This window comes from Chiloscyllium plagiosum, chromosome 16 (assembly GCF_004010195.1).
Source record: "Chiloscyllium plagiosum isolate BGI_BamShark_2017 chromosome 16, ASM401019v2, whole genome shotgun sequence".
Taxonomy (NCBI): Eukaryota; Metazoa; Chordata; class Chondrichthyes; order Orectolobiformes; family Hemiscylliidae; genus Chiloscyllium; species Chiloscyllium plagiosum.
Genome location: NC_057725.1, coordinates 66,491,611 through 66,509,313, shown reverse-complemented (window position 1 = coordinate 66,509,313; position 17,703 = coordinate 66,491,611). Strand labels below are relative to the sequence as shown.

Genomic DNA, 17,703 nt, shown 5'->3' with positions numbered 1-17,703 from the left:
GACATCTATTTTGTGTGCCAGAATTTCAGACTGTCAGCAATCTGAACATCTGAAATCTCATTGCCTCATGCTTTCAAGAATTAAGACCAAAAACACACAAAAACATTAATTGCTGGAGAAACTCAATAGGTCTGGCAGCATCTATGGAGACAGAGAAACAGAGCTTCGAGTCCAGTGACCCTTCTTCAAAACTGATAGCTAGGAAAAGGCGATGTTTAAGCTGATGAATGAAGTGGTGTGAGTGAGGATTAGGTGGAGACAGAACCAGACAGAGAGAGAGAGAGAGAGAGAAAACAAGGTAGCTAGACAGACGGAATGCTGATAGTAAGCGAGGGAAGAAAGGAAGCTAGATAGGTGATAGTGGGAGCTACGGGTAGGGGAAATAGGTCAGCTACATTGAAAGCAATCCATGTCAAGAAAGGATTTTGGATGTGAGGGTGGATAATAGACATGGAAGGAGGTGCTCATACTCTCAAATTGTAAAACTTGACATTGAGTCCTGAAGGCTATAAGGTCCCCAAATGGGCACTGCAACAGGCCTGAGACAGAAATGTTGGTATGGCAACACAGTGGTGTGTTGAAGTGGCAGGCAACTGGAAGCTGAGTCATTTTTACAACTAAACATTGGTATTCTGCAGTCACCTAGCCTATATTTTGTCTCCCGAATGTCTAGAATACAGTGTTGTGAGTAGTGAATACAGTAGACTAGACTGGATTAACGACACGTAAATTGCTACTTCACCTGGAAAATGTGTCTGGGTCTTTGGATAGGGAGGATGAAAAAGGTAAACAGGCAAGTGCTGCACCTTTCGCAAGTGCATGGGAATGTGGAGAGGTGTGAGAAGTCGAGGAGTGGAATAGGGAGTCCCAGAGGGCACAGTCCCTGCGGAATTCTAACAAGGGAGGGAAGGGGACTATGTGTCTGGTGGTGGCTTCCCACTGGAGGTGGTGCAACTACGGGGGTCTCTGTGGCTACAGGGGCGCTAATGTTGTTGTGGGAGGGAGGAGTGTGTAACAGAAGAATTGTGAGAAATAGGTCGGCAGCAGCTAATAGCCCTGTCATCTACGGGAGCAGGGAATCTTAGTTGAACATAGAACGTAGAATATAGAACATTACAGCGCAGTACAGGTCCTCGACGTTGTGCCGACCTGCAGAACCAATCTGAAGCCTATCTATCCTACACTATTCCAATTTCACCCATATGTTTATCCAATGACCATTTAAATGCCCTTAAAGTTGGCAAGTCTACTACTGTTGCAGGCAGTGTGTTCCATGCCCCTACTACTCTCTGAGTAAAGAAACAGCCTATGACATCTGTCCTATATCTATCACCCATCAATTTAAAGTTATGTCCCCTTGGGCTAGCCATCACCATCTGAGGAAAAAGGCTCTCAATGTCTACCATATCTAACCCTCTGATTATCTTGGATGTCTCAATTAAGTCACCTCTCAATCTTCTCTCTAACGAAACAGCCTCATGTCCCTCAGCCTTTCCTCATAAGACCTTGCCTCCATGCAAGGCAATATCCTAGTAAATCTCTCCTGAACCCTTTCCAAAGCTTCCACATCCTTCCTAAAATGCGGTGACCAGAACTGTACGCAGTACTCCAAGTACAGCCGCACCAGAGTTTTGTACTGCTGTAGCATTACCTCTTGGCTCCGAAACTCAATTCCTCTACCAATAAAAGCTAACACACCATATGCCGTCTTAACAATCCTATCAAACTGACTGGCAACTTTCAGGAATCTATGTACATGGACATCGAGATCTCTGTTCATCTACACTGCCAAAGATCTTACCATTAGCCCAGTACTCTGCATTCCTGTTGCTCCTTCCGAAGTGAATCACCTCATACTCTTCCACATTAAACTCCATTTGCCACCTCTCAGCCCAGCTCTGCAGCTTATATATATCCCTCTGTAACCTGTAACATCCTTCAGCATTATCCACAACTTCACTGACTTATTGTCATCAGCAAATTTACTAACGCATCCTACTATGCCCTCATCTCGGTCGTTTATAAAAATGACAAACAGCAGTGGCCACAAAACAGATCCCCGCGGTACACCACTTGTAACTGAATTCCAGAACGAACATTTCCCATTAACTGCCACCCTCTGCCTTCTTTCAGTGAGGCAACTTCTGATCTAAACCGCCAAATCACCCTCATATATTTTGCCTCCATATTTTGTGCAATAGCCTACCAGGGTGCTTACTTAAATGCTTACTGAAATCCATATACACCAGATCAATCGCTTTACCCTCATCCACCTGTTGGTCTCCTTCTCAAAGAACTCAATAAGGTTTGTGAGGCATGACCTATCCTTCACAAAACCGCGTTGACTATCCCTAATCAACTTATTCCTCTCTAGATGATTATAACTCCTATCATTTATAACCTTTTCCAACACTTTATCCACAACCAAAGTAAGGCTCACTGGTCTATAACTATCAGGGTTATCTTTACTCCATTCTTGAACAAGGGAACAACATTTGCTATCCTCCACTCTTCTGGCACTATTCCTGTAGACAATGATGCCATAAAGATCAAAGCCAAAGGCTCTACAATCTCCTCCCTGGCTCCCAGAGAATCCTAGGATAAATCCCATCCAACCCAGGGGACTTATCTATTTTCACACTTTCCAGAATTACCAACAACTCCTCCTTGTGAACCTCAATCCCATATAGTCTAGTAGCCTGTATCTCCACATTCTCCTCAACAACATTGTCTTTTTCCAGTGTGAATACTGACAAAAAATATTCATTTAGCGCTTTCCCTATCTCCTCGGACTCCACGCATAACTTCCCACTGCTATCCTTGATTGGTCCTAATCTTTCATTCTTTTATTCCTGATATACTTATAGAAAGCTTTAGGATTTTCTTTGATTCTATCTGCCAATGACTTCTCATGTCCCCTCCTCGCTCTTCTTAGCTCGCTCTTAAGGTCTTTCCTGGCTGACTTGTAACTCTCAAGTGCCTTAACTGAGCCCTCACATCTCATCCTAACCTAAGCCTTCTTCCTCTTGACAAGAGATTCAACTTCTTTACTAAACCACAGCTCCCTCACTCAACAACTTCCTTCCTGTCTGATAGGTACGTATTTATCAAGGACCTGCAGCAGCTGTTCCTTGAATAAGCTCCACACTTCAATTGTGTCCATCCCCTGTGGTTTCCTTCCCCATCTTATGTATCCTAAATCTTGCCTAATCGCATCATAATTGCCTCTTCCCCCAGCAATAACTCTTGCTCTGTGTTATATACCTATCCCTTTCCATTGCTAAAGTAAACATAACCGAACTGTGGTCATTATCACTAAAGTGCTTAACTACCTCCAAATCTAACACCTGGTCAGGTTCATTCCCCACTACCAAATCCAATGTGGCCTTGCCCTTTATTGGCTTGTCTACATACTGTGTCAGGAAACAATCCTGCACACATTGGACAAAAACTGACCCATCTAAAGTACTCAAACTATAGTATTTCCAGTCAATATTTGGAAAGTTAAAAGACCCCATAACAATTACCCTGTTACTCTCGCTCCCATCCAGAATTATCTTTGCTATCCTTTCCTCTACATCTCTGGAACTATTCAGAGGCCTATAGAAAACTCCCCAACAGGCTGATCTCTCCTTTCCTGTTTCTAACCTCAGCCCATACTACCTCAGTAGACAAGTCCACAAACTTCCTTTCTGCCACCGGTGAGGTAAAATGGACATTTCTGAGGCTTTCCTGTGGAAGGTGGCATCATCAGAACAGATGGAATAGTTTTTGACCAAAAAAATGTTTTTGTTTGTGTGTATGTTCTGGATTATTTATAGGGATTCATATTTATACTTTCGTGTTCAAAACTTGGTATGGTTCATGGATCTTTTATTCTGAGTCTAACATAGAGAAAGGTGTCAATTTGGGCGTGACAGTTCATGGAGTAGTAGAAGTTGAGGAAGACAGTCCTCTCATCCCATCCTACTGTAACAATAACAAATATGAGATTTTACACCTCTGTATGGTTTAGCTAGTCACAGTAAATTTGGGCAGACCAATGTTAATACCTAAGACATCGAAATGCAAGTGGGAAAAAAATTGGCAGATGAAGTATAATGTGGGAAAGAGTGAAGTGTCTACTTTGACAAGCAAAATTAGCTTTGTGGTAGAAGACAAATGATAGTGGTAGAAGACTGGTTGTGTGACTGGAGGCCAGAGACTAATGGTGGCCCATAGACATCAGTACTGAGTCCCTTATTGTTTGTGACATATATAAACAATATAGAAGGAAATGTGGAGGTAAATATGAGTAATTTTGCAGATGACTCAAAGATTGACCAGATAATTGACAGTGAGGAAGATGGTCTTTGATATTGGGAGAATATAAATGGATTGGTCAGTTGGGCAGATCCACAGCAGATGGAATTTCACCCTGATAAATTTTACCCCTGATACAAAGAGGTAATACACTTTGGAAGATGGAAGATGACAAGGGAGTGCTTAATGAATGGCAAATCACGAGGGAGCTCAGAGGAATAAAGGAATATTGGGGTGCTTGTCCAGAGATTCCTGAAGCTGCCAGGATAGGTTAATAGAGTACTTACGAAAGCATGCAGGACACTTGCCTTCATCAGTCATTACATAGATTGTAAGAGCAGGGAGGTCATGTTGAAGCTGTACAGCACTTGGTTAGACCACAGTTGGATTACCATGTGCAACTCTAGTTGCTGCACTACAGGATGATATGATTGCACTGGAGAAGGGGCAGAGGAGATTCTCCTGGAAGTTGCTTTAGATGGAGTAGTTTAGCTATGAATAGTAGCTTGGAAAGGTTCGGTTGTTTTCAAGGCTATGGACTAAGTGCTGGAAATTGGGCCTCATGTAGATTGAGAATAGTTTCTGTTGGTGCAGACTAGGAGTCATACAGATCTACAGCACAGAAAAAGGCCCTTTGACCTGTCAAGTCTGCAACACTCAAACTCAAGTACTTAACTATTCTAGTCCTATTTTCCAGCATTTAGTCATTGTTATAGTTATACATCTTGACGTTGCAAATGCACATCTGAATATTTCTTAGATGTTATGTGAATTTCTGCCCCTACCACCCTTGCAGGCAATGCATTGTAAATTCGCACCACCCTCAGTGATTTATTTTTTACCTGACATCCTTCAAAGCTCTTACATACAGTCATACAGGTCTATAGCATGGAAACAGGCCCTTCAGCCCAATTTGCTAATGCCACCCAGTTTTCACAACTCAACTAGTCCCATTTGCCTGTGTTTGGTCCATATCCCTTCATACCTATCCCATTCATGTACCTACATAAATGACAAAATTGTACTTGCTTCCACCACTACTGTGGCAGCCTGTTCATGCCCAAAAATCATGAAAAAAATCCCTCCAGAGTCTTTTGTATCTTTCCCATCTCACCTTAAACCCATGTCCTCTAGTTTTAGAGACCCTTACCATGGGCAAATGCTGTTGGTTATCTGCTTTATCCATGAGTCTCATGATTTCATAGACCCATTTAAGGTTACCCCTCAGTCTCCTACGCTCCAGGGAAAAAAGTCCCATCTTATCCAGCCTCTCCTTATGACTCAAACCTTCCAGTCCATGTAGCATCCTAGTATAGCATTTCTGCACTCTTTCTAGTTTAATAATATCCTTTTTATGGCAGGGTGACTAGAACTGCATGCAGCACCCAAATGTATCCTCACCAACATCTTGTATAGCTGCAACAATATGTCCCAACTATTATACTATATGGTCTGACCAAAGAAAGCAAGCATGCCAAAAGCCTTCTTCTCACCCTGTCTACCTTTGACTCCACTGTGAATCTGTACCCCTGGATCTTTTTGTTCTAATACACCCCTAGGGCCCTAGCATTAACTTTGTAACTCCTGCCCTAGTTTGATTTAGCAAAATGCAACACCTTTCATTTATCTAAATTAAACTCCAACTGCTTCACCTGCCATCCTCAGCCCACTGGCCCAGTGATCAAGATTTTGCTACATTCCAAGACAATTCTTGGACCAACAGTGGATCCAGCAATGATCTCTGTGGCATATTCCTTGTCACAGACCTTCAGTCCGAAAAACAACCCTCTACTTCCACCCTCAGTGTTTTCAAGTCAAGCTAATTTTATATCCAATTGACTAGCTCTCCATGGATCCCAAGAGATGTAGCCTTTCTCAACAACCTACCATGTGGTACCTTGTCAAAGGTATTGCTACAGTCCATGTAAATATTGATTACCACATTTCTCTGATGTATATTCTTGGTCACCCCTTTTAAAAATCTCAATCAAATTCGTGAGAGACAATTTCCCACACACAAAGATATACTGACTACCCCAAATAAGTCCTTGCCTCTCCAAATGCCAGGATTTCCTGTCTCTCAGGATCCCCTCTCACAACGTATCCACCATTAGGCTTACCAGTCTGCAGTTCCCAGTCATTTCCCTGCAGCCTTTCTTAAATAATGGCACAACATTAGCTATCCTTCAAACTTTGGACACTACACCCGTGGCTGTTGATACAAATATCTCCACCAGGGGCCCCACAAATTCCTCCCTCGCCTCCCACAAAATTCTGGGTACATCAGGTCCTGAGGATTTGTCTACCTTAATGTGTTTTAAGACTTCTAGCACCTCCCTTTCTGTAATGGACTCTCTTCAAAAAAGTACTATTTATTTCACCAAGTTCTGTAGCATCCACAATGGTAAATATCAACGAGAAATATTAACTTAGAATCTCACCCATCCCTTGTCTGTCCATACACAGATGACTTTGTTGATCTTTAAAATGGGAGAAAGTGAGGGCTGCAGATGCTGGAGATCAGAGCTGAAAATGTGTTGCTGGAAAAGCGCAGCAGGTCAGGCAGCATCCAAGGAACAGGAGAATCGACGTTTTGGGCATAAGCCCTTCTTCAGGAATGGCTTATTCTTGAAGAAGGGCTTATACCCGAAACGTCGATTCTCCTGATCTTTAAAATGGGCTATTCTCTCCCTAGTTACTTTTTGTCCTTCATGTACTTGTAGAATCTCTTTGGATTCTCCTTTACCTTATCTGCCAGTTATCTTGTGGCCTCTCTACCTTAAAGCTATGCCCCTGATTGATCCCTTCACCAACAGGAAAAATTTCTTCCCAACTACTCTGTCTATGCCCGTCATAATTTTATATATCTCAATCATGCTCCCTTTTCAGTCTCCTCTACTTGAAGGAAAACACCCCCAATCTATCCATCCTTTCTTCATAGCTAAAACTTTCCAGCCCAGGCAACATCCTGGTAAATCTCCTCCGCACCCTCTCCAGTGTAATCATATCCCTCTTACAATATGGATTCCAAAACGTACACAATACTCTTGCTTTGTCCTAGCCAATGCTTAGGACACTTTCCTCCTCTTAACTTTATTAGCCAAGGCATAGAGTTTAAGCATCCCATATGTCTTCTTATCACATTATTTACTGTCCTGCTACTTTAAGGGACTCGATAGGCTGAGATCCTCTGCTGTACTATGTGATTCTATGAACAGGAAAGCAGAATATTATCTAAACAAAGAGAGACTACAGAATGTAGGGGTTTGCATGTTCTTGAATTTGATCACAGAAAGATACAATCACCCAGATTTTTCAGAGTGGCAATTGTAGTTAGATTGCTACACTATTTATATCTTTTGCATTAGAACTAAGCTCTGCATTTCTAGGCGGAAATTTTGATCAAGGCACCTTTAGAAATGTTGGGTGTACAAGTTCCCTCACAGTGCAGACTAATCAGGGAAGGTAAATTAAACCCCATTTTTCATAGTCCTCGGTGCCAGATTTAAATGTTCTGCAGAACAGCATATGCCCAATGGGTTCCACAAGAATCAGTGTTGGAACCCTCGATATTAGTCATATATACAAATGATTTGGACTTGATTGGTTGGTCATTGATGATATGAATGTAGGTGAGATGGTAAATAGTGAAGAGGATAGCCTTAAATTACAGAAGGATATAAATGGGCTGGTCAGGTAGATAATCAATTTCAAAAGGAATTCAGTCTGGATAAAAGATGCAAAGCAATACATAACGAATGGTAGAATCCTATGAAATACCAAGGATCAGAGGAAATTCTGGAAAAACTAGAAGTCTGGAAGCATCTATGAAGACAGAAACAGAGTTAACATGGGGAGAAGAGTGTCAGGTCTGGCAGCAGCGAAGGGGACAGCAGGTTTAGTGATGGGATATAGGGGGTTGTTGGCTCTAGAAGGGAAAAGGGCTGTCAGTTCCAGTGGTAGGAGACAGGAGGTTGTCGGATACAATGGGGAGAAGAGGTTTCAGGTCTTGTCATTGTTAGGTTATTTTACTCTTGAGGTTCTTACACACTTGATGCAACTGCAACACACCAACTTCTGTGAACAAACAACCAAATTTATTAAACACAGTACAGGCTTTCTGGAGGAACCTTTAACACACCCACGCAGAGCTTACGGGGTCGTGGCAAAAAGCTTTCTCTGTCCTTTATGCAAAACTTTCAACATCACAGTTAGTACTGCCCACAAGACAACCCTCAGCCATCCCCTCATAATTACATGCCACTCAAGATAAAATGCAGTGACCACCCCACCTCGAGAAACAAGGTAATGCAAATCATCCCTTAATGGTCAAATCTGTTGCAAGTTGTTTTTTGTAACTTTAAGAAACAGGTTAAATTCCAACTGAATGTTCTTATTGATTTCTGGATGAAAATGTAAGTCATCCCTGAATGGTCAATTCTGTTGCAAATTATTTTATGTAACTGTAGGGGAGTAGTTACATTCCAACTATAATATTCAGGGTTGATTTTTGGTTGAAAATGTAAATCATCCCTGAATGGCAAGGAAATGGCCAATTAAACCTCCCACATTCCACCTATAAGACGAAGACACACCATCTTACCCCACGGCATTCAATGTTAGCTTATTTTACTCTTGAGGTTCTTACACACTTGATGCAACTGCAACACACAAACTTCTGTGAACAAACAACCAAATCTATTAAACAAAGTACAGTACAGGCTTTCTGGAGGTACCTTTAACACATGCCTCGCAGAGCTTACAGGGTCATGACAAAAAGCTCTCTCTGAACAAGGAAACAGTTTGTCCTTATACAAAACTCTCAACATCACAGTTAGTACTGCCCACAAGACAACCCTCAACCATCCCCTCATAGTCGCATGCTACTCAAAATACAATGCAGTGACCACCCCACCTCCAGAAACAATGTAATGCAAATCATCACTTAATGGTCAAATTTGTTGCAAATTGTTTTTTGTAACTACAGATATACAGGAGTAGTTACATTCCAACTACAATGTTCTTATTGATTTCTGGATGAAAACATAAATCTTCCCTGAATGGTCAATTCTGTTGCAAATTGTTTTATGTAACTATAGAGAAGTAATTACATTCCAAATATAATGTTCTTACTGATTTCTGGATGATAATGTAAATCACCACTGAATGGCAAGGAAATGGCCATATAGACCTCCCACATTCCACCTAGAAGGCACACCACCTTATCCCTGGGGCATTCAATTTCTTGCAGGTCAGCGGGGCAAATTAAATTGTTAATATCTCATTCCCTCCTTTTATCATTCCATGATAACCACCTCGATGAGTGATGAGAAAGGCATTACCAATTTATATCTAAGAATCTTACAGCCAGTGCTCAAGCAAGTTATTGACACACAATGTACAATAACAACAAAAATCACTAGCCCATGCAGTAGATAGGATTCCTGGGATCCTCCCAGTAGCCATACTAGCCAGCCTCTCCATTCTTAAGGCCTTGTCAAAAATATTCAGTTGGTTCCAAGTAGACTGAATGGCACAGGTGATGTTGTATTGATTCATCCATAACCTGGATGATGCATTTGTCCTCCACTATTGTATGCATCCACCTTTTTGGGCCAATAGATATTCTACTGCATATCTGGTCTGTTGTGCATAGAGCCTTAACTCTGCCAATTCCTGATTAACTGCATCCAGTCCCCCTGCCCCAGGCATTCAATTTCTTGCAAGTCAGCAGAGCAAACTTACTCTTTAATATCTCAGTCATGTCCAGTAGGGAAAGGAGATTTCAGTGGGAGATAGAGAATTCTTGGATCCAATAGGGGAGGGGCTATGATGTTGGATATTGTTTTGCAGTTTTTTTTAAATTCTTGGTTGCCAAGTTCATTTATTGAGCTATTTATTTTTAATCAATTAGTAATATTGCTAAAAGATAATTGATACATTTTAAATATTGCAGAGTAAAATTTCAATTCACCACTTTGATTTTAGTCTCAAAAATATCATTTCATCACCTGGTTTTTGTTTTACTAATATGGAGGGAAAAATAATAATGTCCATATACTATAATGTTCAGCTGTAAATGTCAAGAGAAACAGCTTAAATATTACTGAAAAGAGAGAGATATTGCCCAACTTTTCATCTTGTTCTTATCAGGACAAATGTTAGAATGAAAAATTTCAAGGGATCACAAATTTATAGGAGTAAAGGTGGTCTGGTTGGCTAGTTGAGTCGGATTAACCAAGATACTGCCATGGAGAAAACAATGGAAAACTAAAAGCTCCCAAGGCCTCTAAATAATTTAAAAAGGCACAAGTTTTGACCAGATTCCATGTGCAGAGAAAGGTTCCTTGGCTATATGAATGTTGCTTCTAGCAAGCAAAAATACTATGAATTTATCTTAAACTAGTTTTTGGTGTAGCTGTTAGCACCATAGAGGTTATTCAGCAAGTTGATAGCTACAGTAACAGCCAGTTTTAGATAACCAGTCGAGTTTGTAACCTGACTCACTTATGCTTTCTAGAAGCAGCATACATTTCCCCTTGATGACCTGCTCTCTGCAAACAAAAGGAATACGTTAAAGCCTTGTGCTTTTAATCGATACTCTCAGGTCTTGGGCACTTACTGTTTCCTTATGTTTTCTCCATAGCATGCTTGTTAATTTGACTTGGAGGAGAAAGTGAGGTCTGCAGATGCTGGAGATCAAAGTTGAAACTTTATTGCTGGAACAGCACAGCAGGTCAGGCAGCATCCAGGGAACAGGAGATTCGACGTTTCGGGCACAGGCCCTTCTCATTCCTGAAGAAGGGCCTGTGCCCGAAACGTTGCATCTCCTGTTCCCTGGATGCTGCCTGACCTGCTGTGCTGTTCCAGCAATAAAGTTTCAACTGTTAATTTGACTTGTCAACCAATCAGGTCAGGCAGCATCCAAGGAGCAGGAGAATCGACGTTTTGGACATAAGCCCTTCATGAGGAATTGCCCGAAACATTGATTCCCCTGCTTCTTGGATGTTGCCTAACCTGCTGTGCTTTTCCAGCACGACAGTCTTGACTCTGATTTCCAGCATCTGCAGTCCTCACTTTCTACATGTTAACTTTTATCCTGAAGTATAAGCTGTCATCATTTGAATGTGGCATTTTTGATTTTGGCCTGATTAGTGAAAGACAAAATCTTCGACAAATTTCTTTCTTTAGCAGTATTCAAGTTCTGTATTAGCAAGTAATTGTGAGAGGTGGGGGTCATTGAGTCATAGAGATGTACAGCACAGAAATAAACCTTTCGCTCCAACTTGTCCATGCCAACGAATCTACTCCCATTTGTCAGCATTTGGCCCATATCCCTCTAAACCCTTCCGATTCATATACCCATCCAGATGCCTTTTAAATGTTGTAATTGTACCAGGCTCCACCATTTTCTGTGGCAGATCATTCCATACAAGTACCACGCTCTGTGTGAAAAAGTTGCCCCTTAGGGCCCTTTTGTATCTTGCCCCTTTCACCCTAAACCTATGCCCTCTAGCTCTGGACTCCTCCACCCCAGGGAAAAGACTTTGCCTATTTATCTTATCCATACCCCTCATGATTTTATAAACCTCTATAAGGTCACCCCTCAGCCTCCAATGCTCCAGCGAGAACAGTTGCAGCCTATTCAGTCTCTCCCTGTAGCTCAAACCCTCCAACATCCTCATTAATCTTTTCTGAACCCTTTCAAGTTTCACAATATCCTTCTTATAAAGAGGGAGACTAGATTGCACACAATGACCTGTACAGTCACAATATGACCTCCCAATCCTGTACACAATGCACTCATCAATAAAGACAAGCACACCAAATGCCTTCTTCATTGTGACTCTATTTTCAAGGAACTATGACCTGCATTCCAAGGTCTCTTCATTCAGCAATACTCCCCAGGACTTTACCAGTAAGTGTATAAATCCTGCTCTGATTTGCCTTTCTAAAATGCCGTACATCACATTTATCTAAATTAAACTCCATCAACCAATCCTCAATCTGGCCCATCTGATCACGATTCTGTTCTGCTCTGAGGTAACTTTCTTGGCTGTCCACTACATCATCAACTTGAGTGTCATCTGAAAACCTACTAATCATATCTCCTATGTTCACATCTAAATCACTTATATAAATGACAAAAAACAGTGGACCCAACACCAACCTATGTGACATACAGACCTCCAGTCTGTAAAGCAACCCTCCACCAACACCTTCTGTCTTCTACTTTCAAGCCAGCTCTGTATCCAAATAGCCAGTTCTTCCTCTATTCCATCTGATCTAACCTTTCGAAACTGTCTACCCAGTCTACCATGAGGAAGCTTGTCAAATACCTTACTGAAGTCCACATATATCACATTTACCATTCTGCCATCATCAATCCTCTTAGTTACTTCTTCAAAGACTCAATCAAGTTAGTGAGACACAATTTCCCATGCACAAAGCCATGTCAACCATCCTTAATCAATCCCCTCCCTCGGATTCCCCCCAACAACTTGCCTACCACTGATTCCTGAAGAAGGGCTTATGCCCGAAACGTCGATTCTCCTGTTCCTTGGATGCTGCCTGACCTGCTGCGCTTTTCCAGCAACACATTTTCAGCTGCCTACCACTGATGCCAGGCTTACCTGTCTATAGTCCCCTGGCTTTTCCTTATCATCTTTCTTAAATAGTGACATAACGTTATCCAATCTTCAGTATTCTGGGACCGCACCTGTGACTATCAATGATACAAATATCTCAGCAAGGGGCCCAGCAATCTCTACACTCACTTCCCGTAGAGTTCTAGGGTACACCTGATCAGGTCCTGAGGATATATTCACCTTTATGTATTTTAATACATCCAGCACCTCCTCCTCTGGAATATGGGCATTTATCTAGTTATCACTCCATATTTCCCCACATTCTTTATATTCCATGTCCTTCCCCACAGTAAACACTGATACAAAATACTTGTTTGGTATCTCCTCCATCTCCTGCAGTTCCACATACAGGTGAACTTGCTGATCTTTCAGAGGCTCTATTGTCCCCAGTTACCCTTTTGTCCTCAACGTATTTGCAGAATCCTTTTGAATTCTCCTTAATAGTATTTGCCAAAGTTATTTCCTGTCACTTTTTTGCCCTTCTGGTTTCCCTCTTAAGTATACTTCTACTGCCTTTATACTGTTCTGGGATTAGATCAGATTCCCTACAGTATTGAAACAGGCCCTTCAGCCCAACAAGTCAACACCGATCCTCCAGAAGAGTAACCCACCCAGACCCATTCCCCTACCCTATATTTAACCATAACTAATGCACCTAACATTATGGGCAATTTATATTTAGCACCTAACCCGCACATCTTTGGATTGTGGGAGGAAACTGGTGCATCCGGAGGAAACCCATGCACACACTGGGGAGAATGTGCAAACTCCACACAGATAGTCACCCGAGGCGGGAATCAAACCCAGGTCCGTGGCACTGTGAGGTAGCAGTGCTAACCACTGAGCCACCGTGGTGTCCTAATTGATCTCTGCTGTCTATGTGCTTCCTTCTTACTCTTGAACAAAACCTCAAGTTCACTCGTCATCCAGCATTCCCTACACCTACCAACCTTGCTTTTCACCCTAAAAGGAACAAACTGTCTCTGAATTCTCATTCTCATTGTTGAAGGCTTCCAGTTTTCCAGCTGTGTGTTTTCCTGTGAATGTTAGGCTCTTTTCCTGAGGTTTCACATACGAGATGCAATTCGCACACACCAACTTCTACAAAGAGTTAAAGTTTATGAAAGCCTGTACAAGTTAGGTGACCTCTTTAGCCCTCTTTGCAGAAGTCGAGTCAAAAGAGGCCCCAAACAAAGGAAACACAACCCCTTTATACAGGTCAGTTGGTAATGCTCACATGTACTCCAGCCACTCCTCCCATACCCACATTACCCAGGTACAATAGTAGGATGAGGTCATCCTCGGAGACCGAGGATGAAATGCAAATGCCCTAATCCTGGGGAATCATTATGCAAATGATTTCCTGACTCCCCAAGACAATGTGGGTGCGATATACTTCAATATCAGGGGATGATCATGCAAATGAATTTAATTGGCTGGAGGATGGCTATGAAAGCATTTCTGAATGGAATTGACAGAATGAGAATTTAATTTGATAATAGTAGTAGGACAGTAGTAAATGGCTGCTCAAATGAAGTGTGGATTACAATGGATAGTCATCTAAATTACTGCATGCTGTCTGTGAGACAGAATGTCACACCGCCACCCCATCCTGCCACTTCCAGAATGTTCAGCTTCTTGGAGAAAGACAGTACAGTTTAACCCTTTAACATGACATTAATGTCCAGAGAGATAGTACAATTTAATCTTTTAACATTGCATGAACATCCACCCCAAATGAAGTTTTGAAAGTTCTTGCCTAATACCATCAAAATTGGCCTTCCTCCAATTTAGAAATTCAACTTTTAGCTCCAGCCTATTCTTTTCCATTTCTATTTAAAAACTAATAGGATTATGGTCAATGGGGCCAAATTGCTCCTCTAATGACACCTACCCTGCCTTATTTCCCAAGAGTAGGTCATGTTTTGCACTTTCTCTTCTATGTACATCCACATACTGTATCAGAAAATTTTGTTACACACACATAACAAATTCCTCTCCAACCAAGCTCTTAATACTGTGGCAGTCCCAGTCTTAGTTTGAAAAATTAAAACCCCCTACAATAATCACTCTATTATCGTCACAGATAACTGAGATCTCCTTACAAATTTGTTTCTCAACTTCCCACTGTCTACTAGAAGGTGTATAGTCCAATCTCAGAAAGGTGATCATCCCTTCCTTACTTCTCAGTTCCACCTAAATAACTTCCCTGGACATATTCCCAGGAATGTTATCATTAATCAAAATACCACTCCCCCTCCTCTCTTGCTCTCCTTACTATTCTTCCTATAGCTTCTATACCCTGAAACATTAAGCTGCCAGTCCTGTCCATCCCTGAGCCAGGTCTCTGTAATTGCTATAGAACATAGAAAATAGAACATTACAGCACAGTACAGGCCCTTCAGCCACCAACTGATGTTGTATCACCCCGTGTAACCAATCTGAAGCCCAACTAACCTACGCTACTCCATTCTCGTCCATATGCCTACCTAATAACCATTTAAATGTCCATAAAGTTGTGAGTCTGCCCCCATTACTCTCTGAGTAAAGAAACTACCTCTTACATCAGTCCTGTACCTTTCACCCCTCAATTTGAAGCTATGGCCCCTCGTGCTAGCCATCACCATCCGAGGAAAATGGCTCTCACTGTCCATCTGATCTAATCGTCTGATTATCTTATATGTCTCAATTACGGTACCTCTCAACCTTCTTTTCTCTAACAAAAACAGCTTCAAGTCCCTCAACCTTTCTCTCCATACCAGGCAATGTCCTAGTTACTCTACTCTGAACCCGTTCCAAAGCTTCCACATCTTTCCTATAATGTGGTGACCAGAACTGTATGCAATTCTCCAAAGCTATGAAATCCCAGTCCCATGTTACCAACCATACCCTCAGTCCATCTACCTTAACCGTTATGCCTCTTGCATTGAAATAAATGCAGTTTATTACCCTACCTCATTCTTTGCTTTGTTCTTGCCTGCCCTGACTGTTTAGACTTATTCCTTTTCCCAACTGTATCAGTCTCAGACTGCTCTCTTTCTTCCCTATCACCTTAGATTGCAACCTCAGCCTTACTAGTTCAGATTCTCTGGAATAGTTCCAGCCTCTGAGCCAGAATCTCCAGGTTTGAGTCCCACTCCAGAATGTGATAGCTAAAGCAAGTATGTTCATAGAATGGTCAAATTGGCATCAACTGCAAATCTTTTTAATACATGTGAGTGGCAGGCAACGAGAATGACAGATTCATGGTCAGTTCCTACCATCCATAGCTCCAGACTATTAAAATGTAGACAGAAGTACATGTTGCCACAGCAATTTGACCCTCAACACCACAAATTGCAAACAAAACTTTATGTTGCAAGGTCTAATGACTTCACGTCAATTATATTGGTGGTTATAGGCAAAGTTGTTAGCAAAACTATGATTGTGTTCTTCTACTGCCAGTTAATTCTGCTGAGAAAAAACTGAACCACAAATTAATAAACAAGTACATTAAAAATACATTGTTACAGCAGATGTACATTACTATGAACTTATCTTAATGAACAAGTTTATGGAACAAGTTTTTCTTGAATCATTCTCTAGTGCATAATAAGATCTCTTTTAATAGATAAAATGTCCCCAAGGAGGATAAACGAATAAAGATAAACTGACACACTCAATAATCTATCTTCTCAGGAACATGTAATAATGTTCGGAGTGATGACTGTATATTGCCCAATGGAAAGCCTGCAACCACCTGTTCTGAAATGGCTGAATACTGGCAAGTCAAAGATTCCAACAAGCCAAACTGCAATGGACCATCCTCACGACCTACTCTAAGACCTCAAGTTACAGTCAGTCCCCAAACAACGCAAAAGCCTTGTAACTCTAATTCTCTTTGCAAGCTCATTACTAGCAAGTAAGATGTTGTACTGTATTACATTATCTGAGATTTTTTTAAGATGAGAAATTTTTAATTTTTGATTAGTCAGTGAACTAAATAACATACTAAAAGAAGCTTATGCAAATGTTTTGGAATTTTTCATGAGATTTACAAATTCATATTAGCAATCCAGAGATTTGTGATTTTTTTTGTGAAATGATAATTGCAAGTTTAGATTGTAATGAAATGTTCTCAAGCAAGAGCATTTAAAGATCCAGACAATATAAACATTATTTAGTGAGATTTTCTCTTTACTTAATGGCTTGAACATTAGATAATACCAATAATGTGAAACTCTCGTTAGCTAATAACTAGGATTAAATATCACTCCATAGTTTAGGACATAGCAAGTTTTGAGAAGATTTTTAGTTCAGGTTGAGGTTCTGGATGTAGGTTTGCTCTCTGAGCTGGAAGGTTCATTTCCAGATGTTTTGTCACCCTACCAGGTAACATCTTCAATAGGCCTCCGGGCGAAGCACTGTTGATAATTCCTGCGTTCTATTTATATGTTTGGATTTCTTTGGGTTGGTGATGTCATTTTCATGTGATGATGTCTTTTCCTGTTCGTTTTCTCAGGGGATGGTAGAGGGGTCTAACTTGATGTGTTTGTTGGTAGAGTTCCGGTTGGAAAGCCATGCTTCTAAGAATTCTATGCGTGTCTCTGTTTGGCTTGTCCTACAATCGATGTGTTGTCCCAGTCGAAGTGGTGTCCTTCCTCATCTGTAAGGATACTAGTGAGAGAGGGTCATGTCGTTTTGTGGCTAGTTGATGTTCAGGGTAGCCCACAAACCCACCAACACATTAGAACAGCAGCTAATGAACTTGAAA

General features: G+C 41.3%; 1 protein-coding gene across 1 annotated transcript in view; it reads left to right on the top strand.

Moving 5' to 3' along the window:
* The window catches only part of LOC122557980 (mucin-2-like), a 172,991-nt gene that overhangs the window by 118,284 nt on the left and 37,004 nt on the right, over positions 1 to 17,703 (top strand). The window contains exon 36 of the mRNA XM_043706283.1: positions 16,629 to 16,851. Within this exon, the coding sequence (XP_043562218.1) occupies positions 16,629 to 16,851 (223 nt within the window). The remainder of the gene's footprint in view (positions 1 to 16,628; positions 16,852 to 17,703) is intronic.